The 18376-nt window shown below is 46.0% G+C and overlaps 1 protein-coding gene across 2 annotated transcripts in view; it reads left to right on the forward strand.

Annotated features, from left to right (window-relative positions):
- PARN (poly(A)-specific ribonuclease) overlaps positions 1-18376 on the forward strand; it is a 338956-nt gene that overhangs the window by 150933 nt on the left and 169647 nt on the right. For both annotated transcript variants that reach the window (XM_063934320.1, XM_063934319.1), the window contains exons 17-18: positions 5281-5391; positions 5475-5544. In XM_063934320.1, the coding sequence (XP_063790390.1) occupies positions 5281-5391; positions 5475-5544 (181 nt within the window). The remainder of the gene's footprint in view (positions 1-5280; positions 5392-5474; positions 5545-18376) is intronic.

Below are 18376 nucleotides of genomic sequence, written 5' to 3' on the forward strand. Positions count from 1 at the left end.
GCAAATTTGTTAGCAAATGGACAAAACCACGTGCACTGCAGGTGGGGTAGATATAACATGTGCAGAGAGAGTTTGAGTGGGGTGTGTTTAAACTGAAATCTAAATTGCAGTGTAAAAAGAAAGCAGCCAGTATTTAACCTGCACAGAAACCATATAACCCACCCAAATCGAACTCTTTGCACATGTTATATCTGGGTGTGGTATGGAAGGTAGATAGTAACTAGGTCGACAGGTCAAAAGGTCGACATGAGTTTTTAATCATTTTATTTATTTTTTGGTGTTTTTTTCAGTGACCGGGAACCCCAATTAGTGCACCGTGTCCCCTCGCATTGCTCGCTTCGCTCGCCATGCTTCGGGCATGGTGCCTCGCTGCACTCGGCACATGTTACCGTTCCCAATTGTAGGCCATGTTGATCGTTAAGTATGAAAAGGTTCAAAAAAAGAAAAAAATGGTGAAAAACTCATGTCGACCTAGAGACCCTGTCGACCTAGATAGTGGATCCCGTTATATCTGCTCCCCCTGCAGTGCACATGGTTTTGCCCATTTGCTAACAAATTTGCTGCTGCGATCAGATCTGAAATAGGCCCCATGTCATAGAGTGTTTTGACACCTTACCTCGAGGTGAAATTATTTTACTTCTGCAACATATACAAGATTCTGCAAACTTTATGGTTGAAGCCATAAAGGAGATAGGTTTGCTAAATGCACGCACGACAGCTATGGCAGTGTCAGCACGCAGAGGTTTATGGTTACTTCAGTGGACTGCTGACACAGACTCCAAGAAGGGTGTGGAAGGCCTGTCATTCTCGGGTGAGGGCTTATTTGGCGAAGAACTGGATAAGTGGATTTCAAAAGCTACTGCGTGTAAATCCACCCCTCTGCCTTCTGCAGCTCCTCCTGCTAGGAAGATCTACCCAACTTACAGACCTTTTGGACTAGGAATTTTCGGGCCAGAGCCAGAGGTTCCTCTACCGCCGCCAGAGGTGCTAGAGGGAAATCACGCAAGCCAACCACTGTTGGTTCTCGGGAACAGAGCTCCAGCTCTGTTGCCTCAAAGCCTTCCGCATGACCGGGGGCCCACATGCCTGGAAGAAAGGCAGGTGGAAACTCGACTAAAATTATTCAGTCACGCCTGAGCGAGGTCTTGCTAGGACCCCTGGGTCCTAGACCTTATTTCCCAGAGCTACAGGCTGGAGTTCCATGATCTCCCACCTCACAGATTCTTCAAATCAGTCTTACCAGCTTCACAGGATGCTAGAATAACGTTACTAGAAGCTATTAAAAAATGTTTACCGACTCAGGTCATTGTTCCAGTTCCAACTCCTCTACAAAACAAGGGATACTATTCCAGCTTGTTTGTAGTACCGAAACTGGACGGTACGGTCAGACCGAATCTGAATCTCAAGTCATTGAACCCATACTTACGGTTATTCAGGTTCATAATGGAGTCTCTGAGAGCGGTGATCTCAGGTCTGGAAAAGGGGGAGTTCCTTGTGTCTCTGGATATCAAGGATGCGTACCTTCACATTCCTATCTGGCTGCCTCACCAGGCTTACCTGCAGTTTGCACGGCAGGACTGTCACTACCAGTTTCAGGCCCTGCCTTTTGGTCTCTCAACGGCACCGAGGGTGTTCACCAAAGTGATGGGAGAGATGATGTTACTCCGAAAACAGGGAGTGAACATTATTCCTTAGCTGGACGATCTTCTGATAAAGGCTCTATCCAGGGAACAGTTGTTGGTGAACATTGGTCTCACAACCACATTGCTCCTTGGTGGATTCTGAACCTGCCGAAATCTCACCGAGAACCAATGCAGAAGCTGCATTTCCTGGGAATGATCCTGGACACCAGAGTCTCAAAGTGTTCCTTCCCTTGGAAAAGGCAGTGGTAATCCAGTTGATGGTGCGGGCTGTCTTGAAGCCAAACCGAATCTGAGTACATCAGTGCATCCGTCTTCTGTGAGAGATGGTGTCCTCTTACGAGGCAATTCAGTACGGAATGTTTCATGCAAGGCCCTTCCAGCTGGATCTGTTAGACAAATGGTCCGGATCGCATCTACACATGTATCAAATGATTTGTCTGTTGCTGAAGGCCAGGATTTCCCTCCTGTGGTGGTTACAAATTTATCACCTGGTGAAGGGTCGACGGTTCGGGATTCAAAATTGGATTCTGTTAACCACCGACCCAAGCCTCAGAGGCTGAAGAGTGGTCACCCAGGGGGTACAATTCCAAGGAAGATGGTTAAGTCTGAAAGCCACACTTCCCATAAACATCCTGGAGCTCAGGGCAATCTACAATGCCCTTCTGCATGCCTCTTATCTTCAGAATCAGGCCATTCAAGTTCAGTCAGACAATGTGACGTACATAAACCGACAAGGCGGAAAGAAAAGCAGAGCTGCAATGTCAGAGGTGACAAGAATTCTCCTCAGGGCGGAAAAACACGCTGTGGCATTGTCGGCAATCTTCATTCCAGGAGTAGACCACTGGGAAGCAGGTTTCCTCAGCAGAAACTACCTGCACCCGGGAGAAAGGGGCCCCCACCCGGAGGTGTTCCAGTGCCTAACATATATCGGTGGGGTTGTCCACAAATCGACATGGCCTCTCGTCTCAACAAGAAGCTCAGGCGGTATTGGTCGAGGGACCAACAGGCTGTAGCGGTCGATTCCCTGACAACTCTGTGGGTATACCAGCTGGTATACTTGTTTCCTCAATTTCCTCTGATCCCAAGGGTTCTGAAAAGAATAAGAAGGGAAAGAGTTCAAGCAATCCTGATTGCTCCGGACTGGCCGAGAAGGGCCTGGTATGCGGACCTTCTAGAGATGCTAAGCGAAGATCCGTGGCCTCTGCCTCTTCGAGAGGATCTTCTGCAACAAGGCCCGTTCGTCTATCAAGACTTACCACAGCTACGTTTGACGGCATGGAAGTTGAGGGGCTGATTCTAGCCCAGAAAAGGATTCCCGACAGGGTCATCCCGACTATGATCCAAGCCAGGAAGGGGGGTAACGTAGAAACATTACCATCGTATCTGGAAGAAATATGTCTCTTGGTGTGAAAGTAGACTATATTCTACGGTGGAATTTCATCTGAGACGTTTCCTGCTGTTTCTGCAGTCGGGTGTGGATGTGGGTCTATGCCCAGGCTCCTTTTGAAGGTTCAGATTTCGGCCTTGTCGATTTTATTCAGAAACAATTGGCTTCTCTACTGGAAGTACAGACATTCTTGAAGGGCGTCCTTCATATCCAACCTCCCTTTGTGCCTCCCACGACGCCTTGGGATTGTTCTGCAGTTCCTCCAATTGGACTGGTTCGAACCGTTACTGGAGGAGGAAGAAAAACATCTTACGTGGAAAACCGTCACGCTGTTGGCCTTGGCAAGGCTCGTCTCAGAACTGTGGGGCATTGTCGCACAAGAGTCCCTACTTGATTTTCCACGATGACAGAGCTGAACTCAGGACTCGTCAGCAATTCCTTCCTAAGGTTTTGTCTGCATTTCACATCAACCAGCCGATTGTGGTTCCGGTTGTTACCGACACCTGTACTGTTTCAAAGTCCTTTGTTGTGTTGCAGGCTTTGAAGATATATGTGAAGAGAATGGCTCGTACCAGGAAATTGGATTCACTATTCGTTCTCTATAATGCCAACAAGATTGGGTGCCCTGCTTCAAAGCAAGATGGATCAGGCTTACTATCCAACATGCTTATTCTACAGCAGGTTTGCCGATTCCAAAATCTATTCAGGCCCACTCTACTAGGTCAGTGGGTTCCTCCTGGGCGGCTGCTCGGGGGGTCTCCGCATTACAGCTATGCCGAGCAGCTACTTGGTCAGGTTCAAACACGTCTGCAAAGTTTTACAAGTTTTATACCTTGGCCTCTGAGGTCCTTCAGTTTAGTCAATCAGTTCTGCAGAAACCTCAGCACTCTCCCATCCGGTTTGGGAGCTTTGGTACTTCCCCATGGTACTAAATGGATTCCCAGTTATCCCCTAGGACGTAAGAAAATAGGATTTTAATTACCTACTGGTAAATCCTTTTCTCGTAGTCCGTAGGGGATACTGGGCGCCGGAGTCAGGTGGGAGGGGCATAGAGGGAGGAGTCGGCACACTATCAATTTCTTAAAGTGCCCATGGCTCCTAGTGGACCTGCCTATACCCCATGGTACTAAATGGATTCCCAGTATCCCCTACAGACTGAGAGAAGGATTTACTGGTAGGTAATTAAAATCCTATTTTTATTTTTATTTTTTTTTTAGGTTTTTTTGACTCTGGATGTTTGATCTGGGAATTATAACCCCCTCACCCATCTGTGGAAGATTTAAGATATTGTGTAGTGTTGGGTGTCATTGTCTGGTGAATACATGCAAGCCGCCAGACATCAACTGCTAAGGCGGCGTATCATTTGCTAGACCTGACTCCCAAATGAGGGTAAATATAATGTGTTGGTGTAGATGGGCTCATCTAATACCTTACACCTATTTATGGTTTTTTTTTTTGTAGTGCAGGATAATGTCTGACCAGACAATAACTACTAGGAGCACATAATTTGAGAAAGTGAACATCCCATCTTTCAAATGTATTAATGGAATGCAGGGCCGTAACTAGGGTTGTGCGCGGAGCACTGCCCAGGCTGCTGGTGTATTGTAGCCCGGCTACAGCCTTGTGGAATGATATTAATAAAGTCTAGTTAGGGGAAGTTAATCCCCACCTCTAATCACTGGACCGCCTCTGTTTTCTGCACTGAAGAGGACTTGTCTGATCACATTGATTATCAGTCTTTAAATTGCATTAAAGGTATTCTTTCAAACAATGGTGTATTCAGCATTGAGATAGGGGACTAATCAAGACAATGCCCTGCCCTATAGAAAAGTCCAGTGGGGCTCAGTTAGTGGAATGTTTGCTCTTTGTGTAAACCATGAGACACGTAGCAGCACAAGATAGTAGTCTTCTTCAGTTGTAACGCTGGCTTATAGCATAAGGTGAGACCTGCAGGAATCCATTCATTGTTTCAAGTACCCAGAAAGCGTAGTCCCACCATAACTGGCGTGTCCATCGGAATTGGTAGGATGACTAGTTTGGGGTAACAATCACATGATTAGCCCCCTGCTAGGATTTTGGCATTGTTATTAAATGGGCTGATTTTGGTAACTTTTTTTGTTTTTGCGCATTTAGTACATAACAAGTGAGGGCGATAAAGGGAGGGCCCTTTTCTTACAGATATGCTTTTGCCTTTGCTCCTAGAGTGTGCTTATAGAGAACCCTACAGTATGTTTTCTGTTCCTTCATTAGAAAGCGCTGAAGGCTTCCCAAGCTACAATACTGCCTCAGAACAGCTGCATGAAGCAGGGTATGACGCCTACATTACAGGGCTGTGTTTCATTTCCATGGCAAACTATCTAGGTAAGTAAATGTGTTTTCCCGGCCGCTGTTATTGATTTCATGTGTTGTAGTACATTTACATAGTTCCGCTTTCCCCTTAATAGGTTCGTTTTTGAGCCCACCCAAAGATCATATATCTGCCCGATCAAAGATCATCCGTCCATTCTTTAACAAGTAAGTGACTGCTATTTATTTCCCTACTAGAGGGAACATGGTCCAGCACATACTTACTTACAGGCCGTACACATGTAGCACTGTTTGTCTGCCAAGTGTAGACCAGTGTTTTAAGTGATTTTTTTGATATTTTTACTTTGGGAAGTTAGATGTTCGCTAAAGGTATGACTTGCTAAGTGACCTATTCACTTGTGTGGGGGCAAGGCTGCATCATGTTGTGGATGGGAATAGTGAGTAATGGCAAGCCACAGTCTAAAGCCAGTTACCCACTAACGCTGAGGTGATTGTTCTATACTAGCATTTGGTGCTTGCTGTAGTATGGTATACTTACAGTACTAGTGGTAAATGTGCATGGCTAGAACATGATGCATACTAGCATACCACAATGCTAGTAATTGTGGGAGTGGGTTTTAGGATTTGGACAAAATGCCGTTGTAAATTTCTAACATGGGGAAAAAATAGAAAACGGCCCAGTGTTTTCCCAGCCTGGCCACATTGTGGCTTTACAGTCTGTTGTGTTCTCCTCCTGATGTTAGGAGTGGTTCTATGCTATGCCCTGTGATGGGGAAGAAGGCTAATTCTGAAGGGTTTATTTTTTAAACTCTACACTCTAGAACAGGTTTAAATTGGGAACATCCTTCTACATAGTTTTATACGCTTTCACCAGGGTTTCACTCTATCTTTTTCCCGTCCCTCAGTCCTGATTCCCTCTTGTCACTCAATTTTCTCTGTCTCTCTGTAATTTTTTTTTCTCCCTTGCTCCCCCTCCTCCCCATGAGTTCTTGCCAGGAGTAGGATTCCCTCTCCTCCGCTTGTGCACTTTGCTCCCCTCTCAGCGACTGACTACCCTGCTGTGTGAGACTACAGGCCAGTGCAGTGTGACCTCTGATGCCACGCACAGCCAGTGGTCGGGCAGCATCTGGGAGAGTGATGCAGGTGCTCAGTGAGGCCTGGCATAAGTCAACAAACAATAAATGCTATGAGCACTACCACCCTTCTTTGTACCTAAGTAACGTGCCTTTCCATCCTTTTGTCCAGTATTGTCTTGTTTCAATGTGGATTCAGGTTTATTTGGGGATGTCAATTAAAAGCGCCCGAAACTATCAAGTAGCCACATCGTGCCTGCCACTTAAGTCGGGAGAACAATGCACATTTATTGGCAAGCTGCTCAATCAGTTTGTCACTCAGGTGCTAAAAGGGAGGGGTAATTCTGGGTAAGCGAAAGTACTCACTGAGTGAGAAAGAACACTACATAATAATCGGGTAATACAGAGATCTTAGATGTGTATATCTGCAGATATAGGGTTAAGCCCCCAGGCCGAACGGCAAGGCGTCTGTCACTAGGGGTCCCCTAATACTAGGTGTGGGTCTGGGGTGCGGGACCCCATGGGTCTGGGGTGCGGGACCCCATCATGTCTGCACAGGCCGGCTACCCCAGGGCAGCACACAGGTGAAAATGAATAAGGGTTAATAAGAAGCACATAAGTGCTATGTAAGTGAGATGTGATTAAAATAATACAAAAATATATAGAATGTGATAGGGAAAAACATAAGTGTTAATAAAGTGTTAGGGTGTGCCAACTTGAAGCAGCCCAGCCATACCAACACAGGGTGCTTAACCCTATATCTGCAGATATACGCAACTAAGATCTCTGTATTATCTGATTATTATGTAGTGTTATTTCTCACTCAGTGTGCATTAGGGATAGCTACATGTTTTTCTCTTACCCAGAATTACCCCTCCCTTTTAGCACCTGAGTGACATCACAATTTGAGCAGCTTACCAATAAATGTGTATTGTATTTCAGGGAGGCATGGATGGGTCAGCAATTAGCAGGGGTTGCTGACTCCAGAGTGCCATTGGAGAAGCTAGGGGTGTCTCCGGGTAAGCTGGCTCTCAGATGCTGTAGGAGCCATTATCATGTGGCCTTACACTGGGCTATTAGACCCAGACATATTTGTCATTATTTATGGGGTGGGTTTGGGGTGTGATTTTTTATTTTTTTCCCTGCGTTGGTATGGCTGGCTGCTTCAGGTTGGCACACCCTAACACTTTATTAACGCTTATGTGTTTCCCTATCACATAGTATATATTTTTGTACTAGGTGATTCATCGAGCCCTACGGGCGCTCTTCACACCGTCGTAAGGGGCTATGCCCCCTTAACCCTTGCATGCCCTTGTGGCGTGCAATATTTGTATTATATGCAGTATATTACCTCCAATCATAATTGTGTAAGTGGTTAAATATTACACGGACAAAGGGCGTGCGATGGTTAAGGGGTTGTAGCGCCTTGCAACGGTGTGAACAGCGCACGCAGGGCCTGATGAATCGCCTAGTAGGTGCTGTGGTTGGGGGAGTGGCTGGTGTGGGGGAGATGCGGATGGGGGAGGGGGTCTGGGATGCCGCGGATGGGACCCGGAGGTACTGCGAGTGGGTTAGGGGCGGGTAATGCTTCTCCTCCTGGAAGCAGCTAAGCTGCTGTCCTCCCTTTGGCAGTGGCTCTCCCGGAGACTTGCACAGCAGCCAAGTAGCCAGTCACTATTGTTAGCGCTGGTGTCCCAATGCACAGCATTACAGGGAAGAAGATGCACTCCATAAACTACAGCTCCCAGCAGCCCTTAGCGCCATAAGGCTAAGGGCTGCTGGGAGCTGTAGATTATTTAGTGCGTTGGGACACTGGTGCTAACAATAGTGGCTGGCAGATCTGACTGGCTGAATCAATGTAAAAGGGGAGAGTGCTGTGCAGTGTCAGTGACACTGCACTCCCATTGCACTGCACAACACGGTCACCGTTTACATTGATTCAGCGTCCAGACATTACCCTTGCAATATCACCCACTCTATCGGTTACATTAGCCATCTCGGGGCTCTCAGGCCACAGCCCAGGTGCTGTGTTGCGGAGTCAGAGCCTCTGGGGGCGGCTGTGGCGGAGAGGCACTTCTGTGACATCACGCACAGAGGAGGCTTCGGGGCTCAGAGAGGATGCGGCGCAGGGAGGGCTATGAAAGCCTTCCGCTGCACCGCTTTCATACACATCTATGCGGATGGCTGCAGCAGCTTTTGTTCCAGCTGCACCGCGGCTAGGGAGCGGCGATTGTTGATGCCGGAGGGGGCAGGTGGACTGGCAGCAGGACATAGGATGCTGCAGTAAAAGGATTTTCTCATACGTCCTAGAGGATGCTGGGGTCACATTCAAAACCATTGGGTATAGACGGGATCCGCAGGAGACATGGGCACTTTAAGACTTTCAAAGGGTGTGAACTGGCCCCCCCCTCTATGCTCCTCCTCCAGACTCCAGTTTTAGATTTGTGCCCAGGCAGACTGGATGCACTACAGGGGAGCTCTGCAGAGTTTCTCTGAAAAAGACTTTTGTTAGGTTTTTTATTTTCAGGGAGACTGCTGGCAACCCCTGGGCAGCAAATAAATTCTCAGTGTACCACTCGCAAGAGGGGACATTAGTGCCAAGGCACTGTCCTAACCCCCCGTCAGTAAATATTTATTCAGTACATGATTGGGGCTAATGATGTCCTACACGTCACTGGCGACCCTACTGTTCCTGTTCCTGACAAGAGGATATGCCTATATAAAGAAAGTTGAGGTACTTTTGTTCCCTCTCTCATGATTTGAACACTCTATTTGAGTGTCTGGGAAAGCCCTGACAAAGTTTCAGATTCCCAAAAGGATTCCGGTGGCTTATCCTTTTCCCTCTGAGGATAGGGAAAAGTGGGAATCACCCCCCATTGTAGACAAGGCCCTATCACGTTTGTCTAAAAAGGTGGCTCACCTGGCACAGCAGCCCTTAAGGACCCTGCGGATCGTAAGCAAAAAAAATACGTTAAAATCCATTTATGCGACCACAGGAACGCTACTCAGACCGGTCATTGCCTCTGCGTGAGTGAGTAGTGCTATCAAAAAGTGGGCAGATAACTTGTCATCTGATATAGATACCCTAGATAAGGATAGCATCATCTTGACGCTGGGTTATATCAAGGACGCTGCAGCTTACCTGAAGGGAACTGCGAGAGATATTGGCCTTTTGGGATCAAAGGCCAATGCCATGGCAGACTCAGCTAGACGAGCATTGTGGATTCACCACAACAAGAGAAAACACACCATTAAATGCAGTCCTTTCGGCCCAATAAATACAGAAAAGGGCGAGGTTCTTCCTTCCTTGCTACTAGAGGAGGGGGAAAAGGTAAAATATCACCAGCCTTGTCGGGTCTCCAGGAGCAGAAGTCCTCCCCGGCTTCTGCCTAATCCACCGCATGACGCTGGGACTCCTCTGGTGGGGGCACGTCTCTAACTCTTCAGTCAGTTCTGGTTTCATTTGGGTCTGGACCCATGGGTTTTACAAATAGTATCCCAAGGGTACAACCTGGAGTTTCAAGACGTTTCCCCTCGCCGATTTTTCAAATCTGCCTTACCAGCTTCTTTTCTGGACAGGGAGGTAGTATGCGACGCAATACAAAAGTTGTGTCAAAATCAGGTCATTGTCATGGTTCCCCCGTCACAACAGGGAGAAGGTTTTTATTAAAACCTGTTCGTGGTCCTGAAGCCGCACGGCTCGGTCAGACCAATCCTAAACCAGAAATCGCTCAGATTCTACCTAAAAAATAAAATAAAAATACAAATTCAACGTTGCCGTTTAGTGAAAATCCTTAGAGCCATAGACTGACCAAAGTGATGGCGGAAATTATGGTTCTCCTTCGCAAGCAAGGGTCACGATTATCCCGTACTTGGACGATCTCCTGATAAAGGCGAGATCCAGGGACCAGTTGGTGCAAAACATTGCTCTCTCCCTGACCGTTCTTCAACAACATGGTTAGCTCCTAAACTTGCCAAAATCACAGTTGATTCCGACGTCGCGGTTGTCGTTTTTGGGAATGATACTGGGCACAGAACTACAGAGTTTTTCTTCCAGTGGAAAAGGCTCTGGAACTTCAGAGTCTGGTCAAACAAATTCTGAAACCAGCAAAAGTGTCAATCCTTCAATGCATTCGGTTGCTGGGGAAGATGGTTGCGGCCTACGAGGCCATTCAGTTTGGCAGATTCCATGCCAGAGTGTTTCAGTGGGACCAGTTGGACAAGGGGTCCGGATCCCACCTGCACATGCATCGAAGGTTAATCCTCTCTTTCAAGACCAGAATCTCACTCATGTGGCTGCACAGCTCTCACCTCCTAGAAGGGCGAAGGTTCGGGATCCAGGACTGGATCCTACTAAACACGGATGCAAGTCTCCGAGGCTGGGAAGCAGTCACACAGGGGGACAACTTCCAAGGAAGATGGTCAAGCCAGGAAACTTGTCTCCACATAAATGTTCTGGAGTTAAGGGCCATTTACAACGGCCTTCTATAAGCGGAACATCATCTTCGCAATCTGGCCGTACTGATCCAGTCGGACAATGTAACCGCAGTAGCGTACATAAACCGCCAGGGCGGAACAAAAATAAGAGCGGCAATGGCAGAAGCCACAAAGGTTCTCCACTGGGCGGAAAAGCAAACAAGTGCTCTGCCAGCGTTCTTCATTCCAGGTGTGGACAACTGGGAAGCAGACTTCTTCAGAAGACACTATCTCCATCCAGGAGAGTGGGGCCTCCATCAAGAGGTCTTCACAGAAGTGACAAGTCATTGAGGAATTCCTCAAATAGACATGATGACCTCTCGTCTCAACAAGAAGCTTCAGAGATGTTGTTCCTAGTCGTGGGATCCTCAAACAATAGCAGTGGATGCACTGGTGTCACCATGGGTATATCAGTCGGTGTATGTATTCCCTCCACTCCCTCTCATTCCAAAGGTTCTAAAGATTATAAGAAGAACAGAGGTTCAAGCGATCCTCATTGTCCCAGACTGGCCAAGGAGGGCTTAGTATCCAGATCTTCAGGAATTAATCATAGGAGATCCCTGGCCTCTTCCTCTACGCGAGTACCTGTTACAGCAGGGGCCGAGCGTGTATCAAGACTTACCGCGATTACGTTTGACGGCATGGCAGATCCTAGCCCGAAAGGGTATTCCCAGTGCAGTCATTCCCACACTACTTCAGGACAGAAAAGGAGTAACGTCTAAACATTACCACCGTAATTGGAGAAAATATGTTCCTTGGTGTGGCTCCAAGAAGGCTCCTACGGAAGAATTTCAGCTAGGACGTTTTCTCCATTTTCTACGGGCTGGTGTGGATGCGGGCCAAAAATTGGGCTCTATTAAGGTGCAGTTTCAGCCTTATCGGTTTTCTTTCAAAAACAATTGGCCTCCCTTCCAGAAGTTCAGACTTTCAATTGTGCCCCCAGTGGCACCATGGCATGTTAATGTGGTGTGGCAGTTCCTTAAATCATATTGGTTTGAACCTTTACGAAAGGTGGAATTAAAAATTCCTCGTTTGGAAAGTGGTCATCCGGTTGGCCTTGGCATCCGCGAGGCGGGTGTCTGAGTTAGCGGACTTGTCTCACAAGAGCCTTATTTGTTCTTCCATGAAGTTAGACCAGAGTTGAGAACTCGTTCACGATTTCTGCCGAAAGTGGTTTCATTTTTACACATGAACCTACCTATTGTGGTGCCAGTGGCTACTGACGCCTTATTTGAATCGAAATTTCTGGATGTGGTCAGAGCTTTGAAAATTTCTGTCGCCACAACGGCTCAGATTAGGAAAACAGAGGTTCTGTTTGTCCTGTATATTCCCATCAAGATTAGATGTCCTGCTTCCAAGCAGACCATTGCACGCTGGATCTGTAATACGGTACAGCAGGCTCATTCCACGGCTGGATTGCCGTTGCCGAAATCGGTGAAGGCCCATTCTACTAGAAAGGTGGCCTCGTCCTGGGCGGCTGCCCGGGGGGGGGGGGATGGGGGTCTTGGCGTTACAACGTTGCCGAGCAGCTACTTGGTCGGGTTCGAACACTTTGGCTAAGTTTTACAAGTTTGATACCTTGGCCGATGATGACCTCAAGTTTGGTCATTCGGTACTGCAGAGTCATTCGCACTCTCCCGCCCGTTCTAGAGCTTTGGTATAACCCCATGGTTCTGAATGTGTCCCCAGCATCCTCTAGGACGTATGAGAAAATAGGATTTTAATACCTACCGGTAAATCCTTTTCTCTTAGTCCATAGAGGATGCTGGGCGCCCATCCCAATGCGTACTGTATCTGCAGTTATTACTTGTGGTTACACACATGTTGTGTTACGGTTCTTGTCAGCATGTTGCTGCAATCGTTCATGGCGTTGGCTTGTATTCTGTTGAATGCCATGTTTTGCGGCATGCTTGAGGTGTGAGCTGGTAAGATGCTCACCGTGGTTTAACAAATCCTTTCCTCGAAATGTCAGTCTCCCTGGCCACAGTTCCTATACCTGGAGTCTGGAGGAGGGGAATAGAAGGAGGAGCCAGTTCACACCCTTTGAAAGTCTTTAAAGTGCCCATGTCTCCTGCGGATCCTGTCTATACCCCATGGTTCTGAATGTGACCCCAGCATTTTCTACGGACTAAGAGAAAAGGATTTACCGGTAGGTATTAAAATCCTATTTCTCCCCCCCCCCCCCCCCCCCCCTATCGAGACTTGCTGCAGATGCAGTGGCATACCCTACAGCTTTTTGGCAGGTACAGTACCTTGTTGTTGTGGTGTTGGTTTTTTTTTTTATATGATCTGTACCGATTTTTGGCTCTCCAAGCTTCCATTGAAAGTATAGGAAAAGGGACGTGGCCATGCCACTGTACTCGTGGCCACGCCCCCTTTTCGAATTTGTAGGCGTAAATTGTTGGAGGGTATGTTGCTGCACATGCAGTGGGCCTATTTTGGGGTGTGGGCCTTGAGCTGCAGCTCCATCAGCTCCATAGTTAATCCAGCTCTGGGAACACACAGCAGCCAAAGGGCAGAGCCTCCCATTGGATGTAACTTGTGTGGGATGGCATTTCTCACCCAATCAGCTGTGGACTGGTTGTGATAGACCTTCTGCTAACCCAGTGAGAGCTCCTAGCCACGCCCAGCGTTATAAACACAGGCACAGAGTCACAGATCTGGGCTATTATATAGGAGATTATTTTAATCACACCTCACTTACATAGCACTTATGTGCTTCTTATTAACCCTTACTAATTTTCACCTGTGTGCTGCCCTGGATAGCCGGCCTGCGCCGACATGATGGGGTCCCGCACCCCAGACCCACACCTAGTATTAGGGACCCCCAGTGACAGATGCCTTGCCGTTCGGCCATGTGTCTGCATATATACGCAACTAAGATCTCTGTATTATCTGAATATTGGGGGTCATTCCGAGTTGTTCGCTCGTTGCCGATTTTCGCAACAGAGCGATTAAGGCAAAAATGCGCATGGTACGCAGTGCGCATGCGCTAAGTATTTTAGCTCAAAACTTAGTAGATTTACTCACGTCTGAACGAAGAATTTTCATCGTTGAAGTGATTGGAGTGTGATTGACAGGAAGTGGGTGTTTCTGGGCGGAAACTGACCGTTTTCTGGGAGAGTGTGGAATAACGCAGGCGTGCCAGAATAAAACGCGGGAGTGTCTGGAGAAACGGGGGAGTGGCTGGCCGAACGCAGGGCATGTTTGTGACGTCAAACCAGGAACGAAACGGGCTGAGCTGATCGCAGTGTAGGAGTAAGTCTCGAGCTACTCAGAAACTGCTAAGAATTTTCTATTCGCAATTCTGCTAAGCTAAGATACACTCCCAGAGGGCGGCGGCCTAGCGTGTGCAATGCTGCTAAAATCTGCTTGCGAGCGAACAACTCGGAATGAGGGCCATTATGTAGTTTTATTTCTCACTCAGTGTACATTAGAGATAGCAAAATGTTTTTCTGTTAAGTCGGGAGATGCAGGTTTCCTCGCCTAAAGAATGGCGTTTAGTTGAAAGTAAATGCAATTACAGGTTGAGTATCCCTTATCCAAAATGCTTGGTACCAGAAGTATTTTGGATATCAGATTTTTCCATATTTTGGAATAACTGCATACCATAATGAGATATCATGGCGATGGGCCTAAGTCTAAGCACAGAATGCTTTGTTTCATATACACCTTTTACACACAGCCTGAAGGTAATTTTAGCCAATATTTTTAATAACTTTGCGCATTAAACAAAGTGTGTGTACATTCACATAATTCATTTATGTTTCATATACACCTTATACACACAGCCTGAAGGTCATTTAATACAATATTTTTAATAACTTTGTGTATTAAACAAAGTTTGTGTACATTGAGCCATCAGAAAACAAAGGTTTCACTATCTCACTCTCACTCCAAAAAAATTCCGTATTTCGGAATATTCCGTATTTCGGAATATTTGGATATGGGATACTCAACCTGTATTAGACTTAAGTGCCGATCGAGATGCTGTTATTTCTAGAAAATATCCAGTCTTTTAACGAATAGTCTGTTGCTTACACAGTGACCTTCTTGTCAGTTTGTGGGTTAACAAATATGTGACCCTATGAACTAGTGCCACAGTGCCTCACCACTCAATGTTTCCAGTCCTATGAAATTTATAGCTTTCTCTCTGTGGACTATGGGTTCATTTTTAAAGTTGTGCTATGGGTTAATTTATGCTTGTAATAAAAATGCCTCAATCAATAACGCAACAGATAGAACAGTGTGTCCCTTAGCGTTGCCTGTGGATTTAGAGTCTAATCTGGTCAGGAGGTTTCTTGGGTATATGACTTTTAGCTGTCGGATGTCCCTTAGCAGCAAGTTTATTTGCAGTATGTGAGGCAGAATACAAGTGTACAGGAGGGGAGGGGTGCGTTTGTGTGATGATGAATTTACACCCTTGCTGCGCAGCTGAGTGCTGAAATTACGATTCGGCCCGGTATTTGAGTTATGAATCAAAGAAATGTTTACTAGATCCTAGGAAGTCTTGGCTCAGAGAGGGTAGTTTAACTGCTTCCTCGTAAATTAAACCTGCCGACCTGAAAGAGTCAGTATTGCAGCTCCATGCTAGCACGATACAAAGGGTTAGTGTAGGACCTGTTGCTCTTGGACCCTGTTACTGTTTATTAGATAGCTTTCTACCCACCCCATAAAGACAGCGTGTGGCTTTGATTCGGTCCACTTGAAATAACAGTAGGTTGGAAGTGATAACAAACTTACACTGTCGTAAAAAAAAATTCTGTTTAAATACCAGAATATTCATTTATTTTAAATAGGAAACTGTGCAAATGTTGTAATATAACATTCTGTTTTGCTTGAAAACCGCACTATGAATGTTCAAGTTTGGAAGGTGCAATGTTGATCTCCCTGTGGATTTTTGTTCTGTATATTTTGGCTCTCATTCGCTGCTGGATCCTCTGCTGGGTTGTCAGGTAACCACTCTGTGTGATATTGACTTAATGCAAGTATCTTACAACACCAAGTATTTTTTGATTGGTCTTAAAATAGAATTTCCCAGGAATTATGCGGTGGGTGGTACAGCGTCACAAGCCATGGCGTGGCACATGCCAGTAGGCACTATGCACTACATGACCACTTATACTCCCAATACAGTTTTAGCGCATCAGCTCCTCCATTTCTAAATGTTTTCAGTCTACTATATGGTTGTCCTAGATCAGAGCTTATGGGTGTTTTGAGGAGCATAAAGCGCCATTCTCGCTTACACACATTGTGATGTCATTGTATTCTTAGTCTGTTTCCAAAGGTATTTAGGGGGACATTTACTAAGCAGTGATAAGAGCAGAGACGTGAGCCAAAGGAGAAGTTGCCCATGGCAGCCAATCAGCACTGAAGTAACATCTAAAATTTGCATACTATAAAATGATACAGAGCTTCAGATTGGTTGATGGGGTCACTACTCCACTGGCTCAATTCTCCGCTCTTATCACTGCTTAGTATTGGGTTACTAGTGGCCAGGAAGCAGGGCTGACCATAATATGGCTGCTTTTACAATGATTGATTTACAAGGTAAGTGAGACAGATGAGATGAATTGGCTCTCACACCCTTGTGCTCAAACTCTGCTGTATTTTCAGCTCAACTGTATTTACAAAGTGTGTATGGAAACAGCTAAACACTGAAGGCAGATGAAAGAATGTATCCAATGCCTGCAGCATTTATATTTTGTTGCAGTATATTGAGAGACCTATAAAGATTGTTACAAGTGCAGTGGCGCACCCAGGGGGGGGTTTCCGAGTACCCAGAAACCCCCCTCCACTAAAAAAAAAAAGTTTTTTTTTTTTTTAGCTGCATGAGTATTATTAATGACTGTCTAGCGTCCTCTGCAGCCTGCTGTCTTCCTGGTGGCACTTGCAAGTGCAATAAAAGTTTACTTTATTTTAATTATAGTACATATATATCCATGTGCCTACATATATACATACATACATACACACACACACACACACACACACACACACACACACTCACGATATATGTATGTGTGTATATATATATATATATAAATATATATATATATATATATATATATATATATATATATATAATGTTTAATATGCTATGTATATGTGTATATGGGTTCACTACGATCTCCCAGCGACCAGCATACCAGCGCCGGGAGGCCGGCCGCCGGCTTACCAACAGTGTGGCGAGCGCAAATGAGCCCCTTGCGGGCTCGCTGCGCTCGCCACGCTACGCGCGCCACACTATTCTATTCTCCCTCCAGGGGGGTCGTGGACCCCCACGAGGGAGAATAAGTGTCGGTATGCCGGCAGTCAGGCTCCCGGCGCCGGTATGCTGGTCGCCGGGAGCCCGACCGCCGGCATACTGAAGACCACCCGTGTATGTGTGTGTGTATGTATGTATATATATGTATGTGTGTGTGGATATATATATATATATATATATATATATATATATTTTTTTTTTTTTACACAGACACACTACTTTTACGGACCCAGCATATACTGTGTCACCTCAGTCCCCACCCCCGTGATTGGCTCCGCCCAGTTCTGGAACCCCCCCCCCCCCCCCCATGCAAATCCTGCGTTTGCCACTGAAGTGAACACATCTGTAATATAAAGGTGATCAAAATATCACATTGAAAACCTGTTGCCTAAAGGCCCTACACACTGGGCGATAAAAGTCAGATATGAATGATCTCGTTCATTAATGAACGAGATACCGCTCATATCTTTGAGTGTGGAGGCACCAGCGATTAACGATGCGCGGCCCCGCGCTCGTTCATCGCTGGTGCCCCGTCGGCTGTGCATACAGGCCAATATGGACGATCTCGTCCATATTTGCCTGCACTTCTATGGAGCCGGGTGATGGGGGGAGTGAAGAAACTTCACTCCCACTGTCACTGCCGCTTGGTCGCCCGTCAGCGGATCGACAAATGTGTAGGGCCCTTAACACAGCGATATATCAATAGGACAACGGAATAAGGAACAAACATGCAGGTTCTATAGGCAATAAAGCCGTTTATTGTGATTAATTACACATCCGAATAAACATCTTGTAGTTTTTAATATCACACTTTATTTTTCTAATCGCACTATATTTTAATAATTCACCAGTCCCTATAATGATTTTAATGTATATCTAATAAAAACTATTTATTTTAACCAGCATTGTGGTCCCAGTGCATCTGATAAAAATGCTTTTCTTCCTCTTTTTCTTTGTTTATATGTAACTTTCGGGTATGCTGCCTAATATATTTATTTTTCTGGAAAAAGATTAAATTAAAATAAAAGTAGTTCTTTGAGGTTTTTAGTGAATGAGACCGAAATAGAAGCGGCCCGATCATCGGTGCAGCAAAGTGCAGTGCATTTGGACCAGCCGCAGAATATTGTGCAAGAGTTTTCTGATATATCCTCCGGTCTCTGACCGCACTTTGATTTAAAATAAAAAATAAAATAAAATAAACACACACACACACACACACACA

This window comes from Pseudophryne corroboree, chromosome 7, assembly GCF_028390025.1.
Source record: "Pseudophryne corroboree isolate aPseCor3 chromosome 7, aPseCor3.hap2, whole genome shotgun sequence".
NCBI lineage: Eukaryota > Metazoa > Chordata > Amphibia > Anura > Myobatrachidae > Pseudophryne > Pseudophryne corroboree.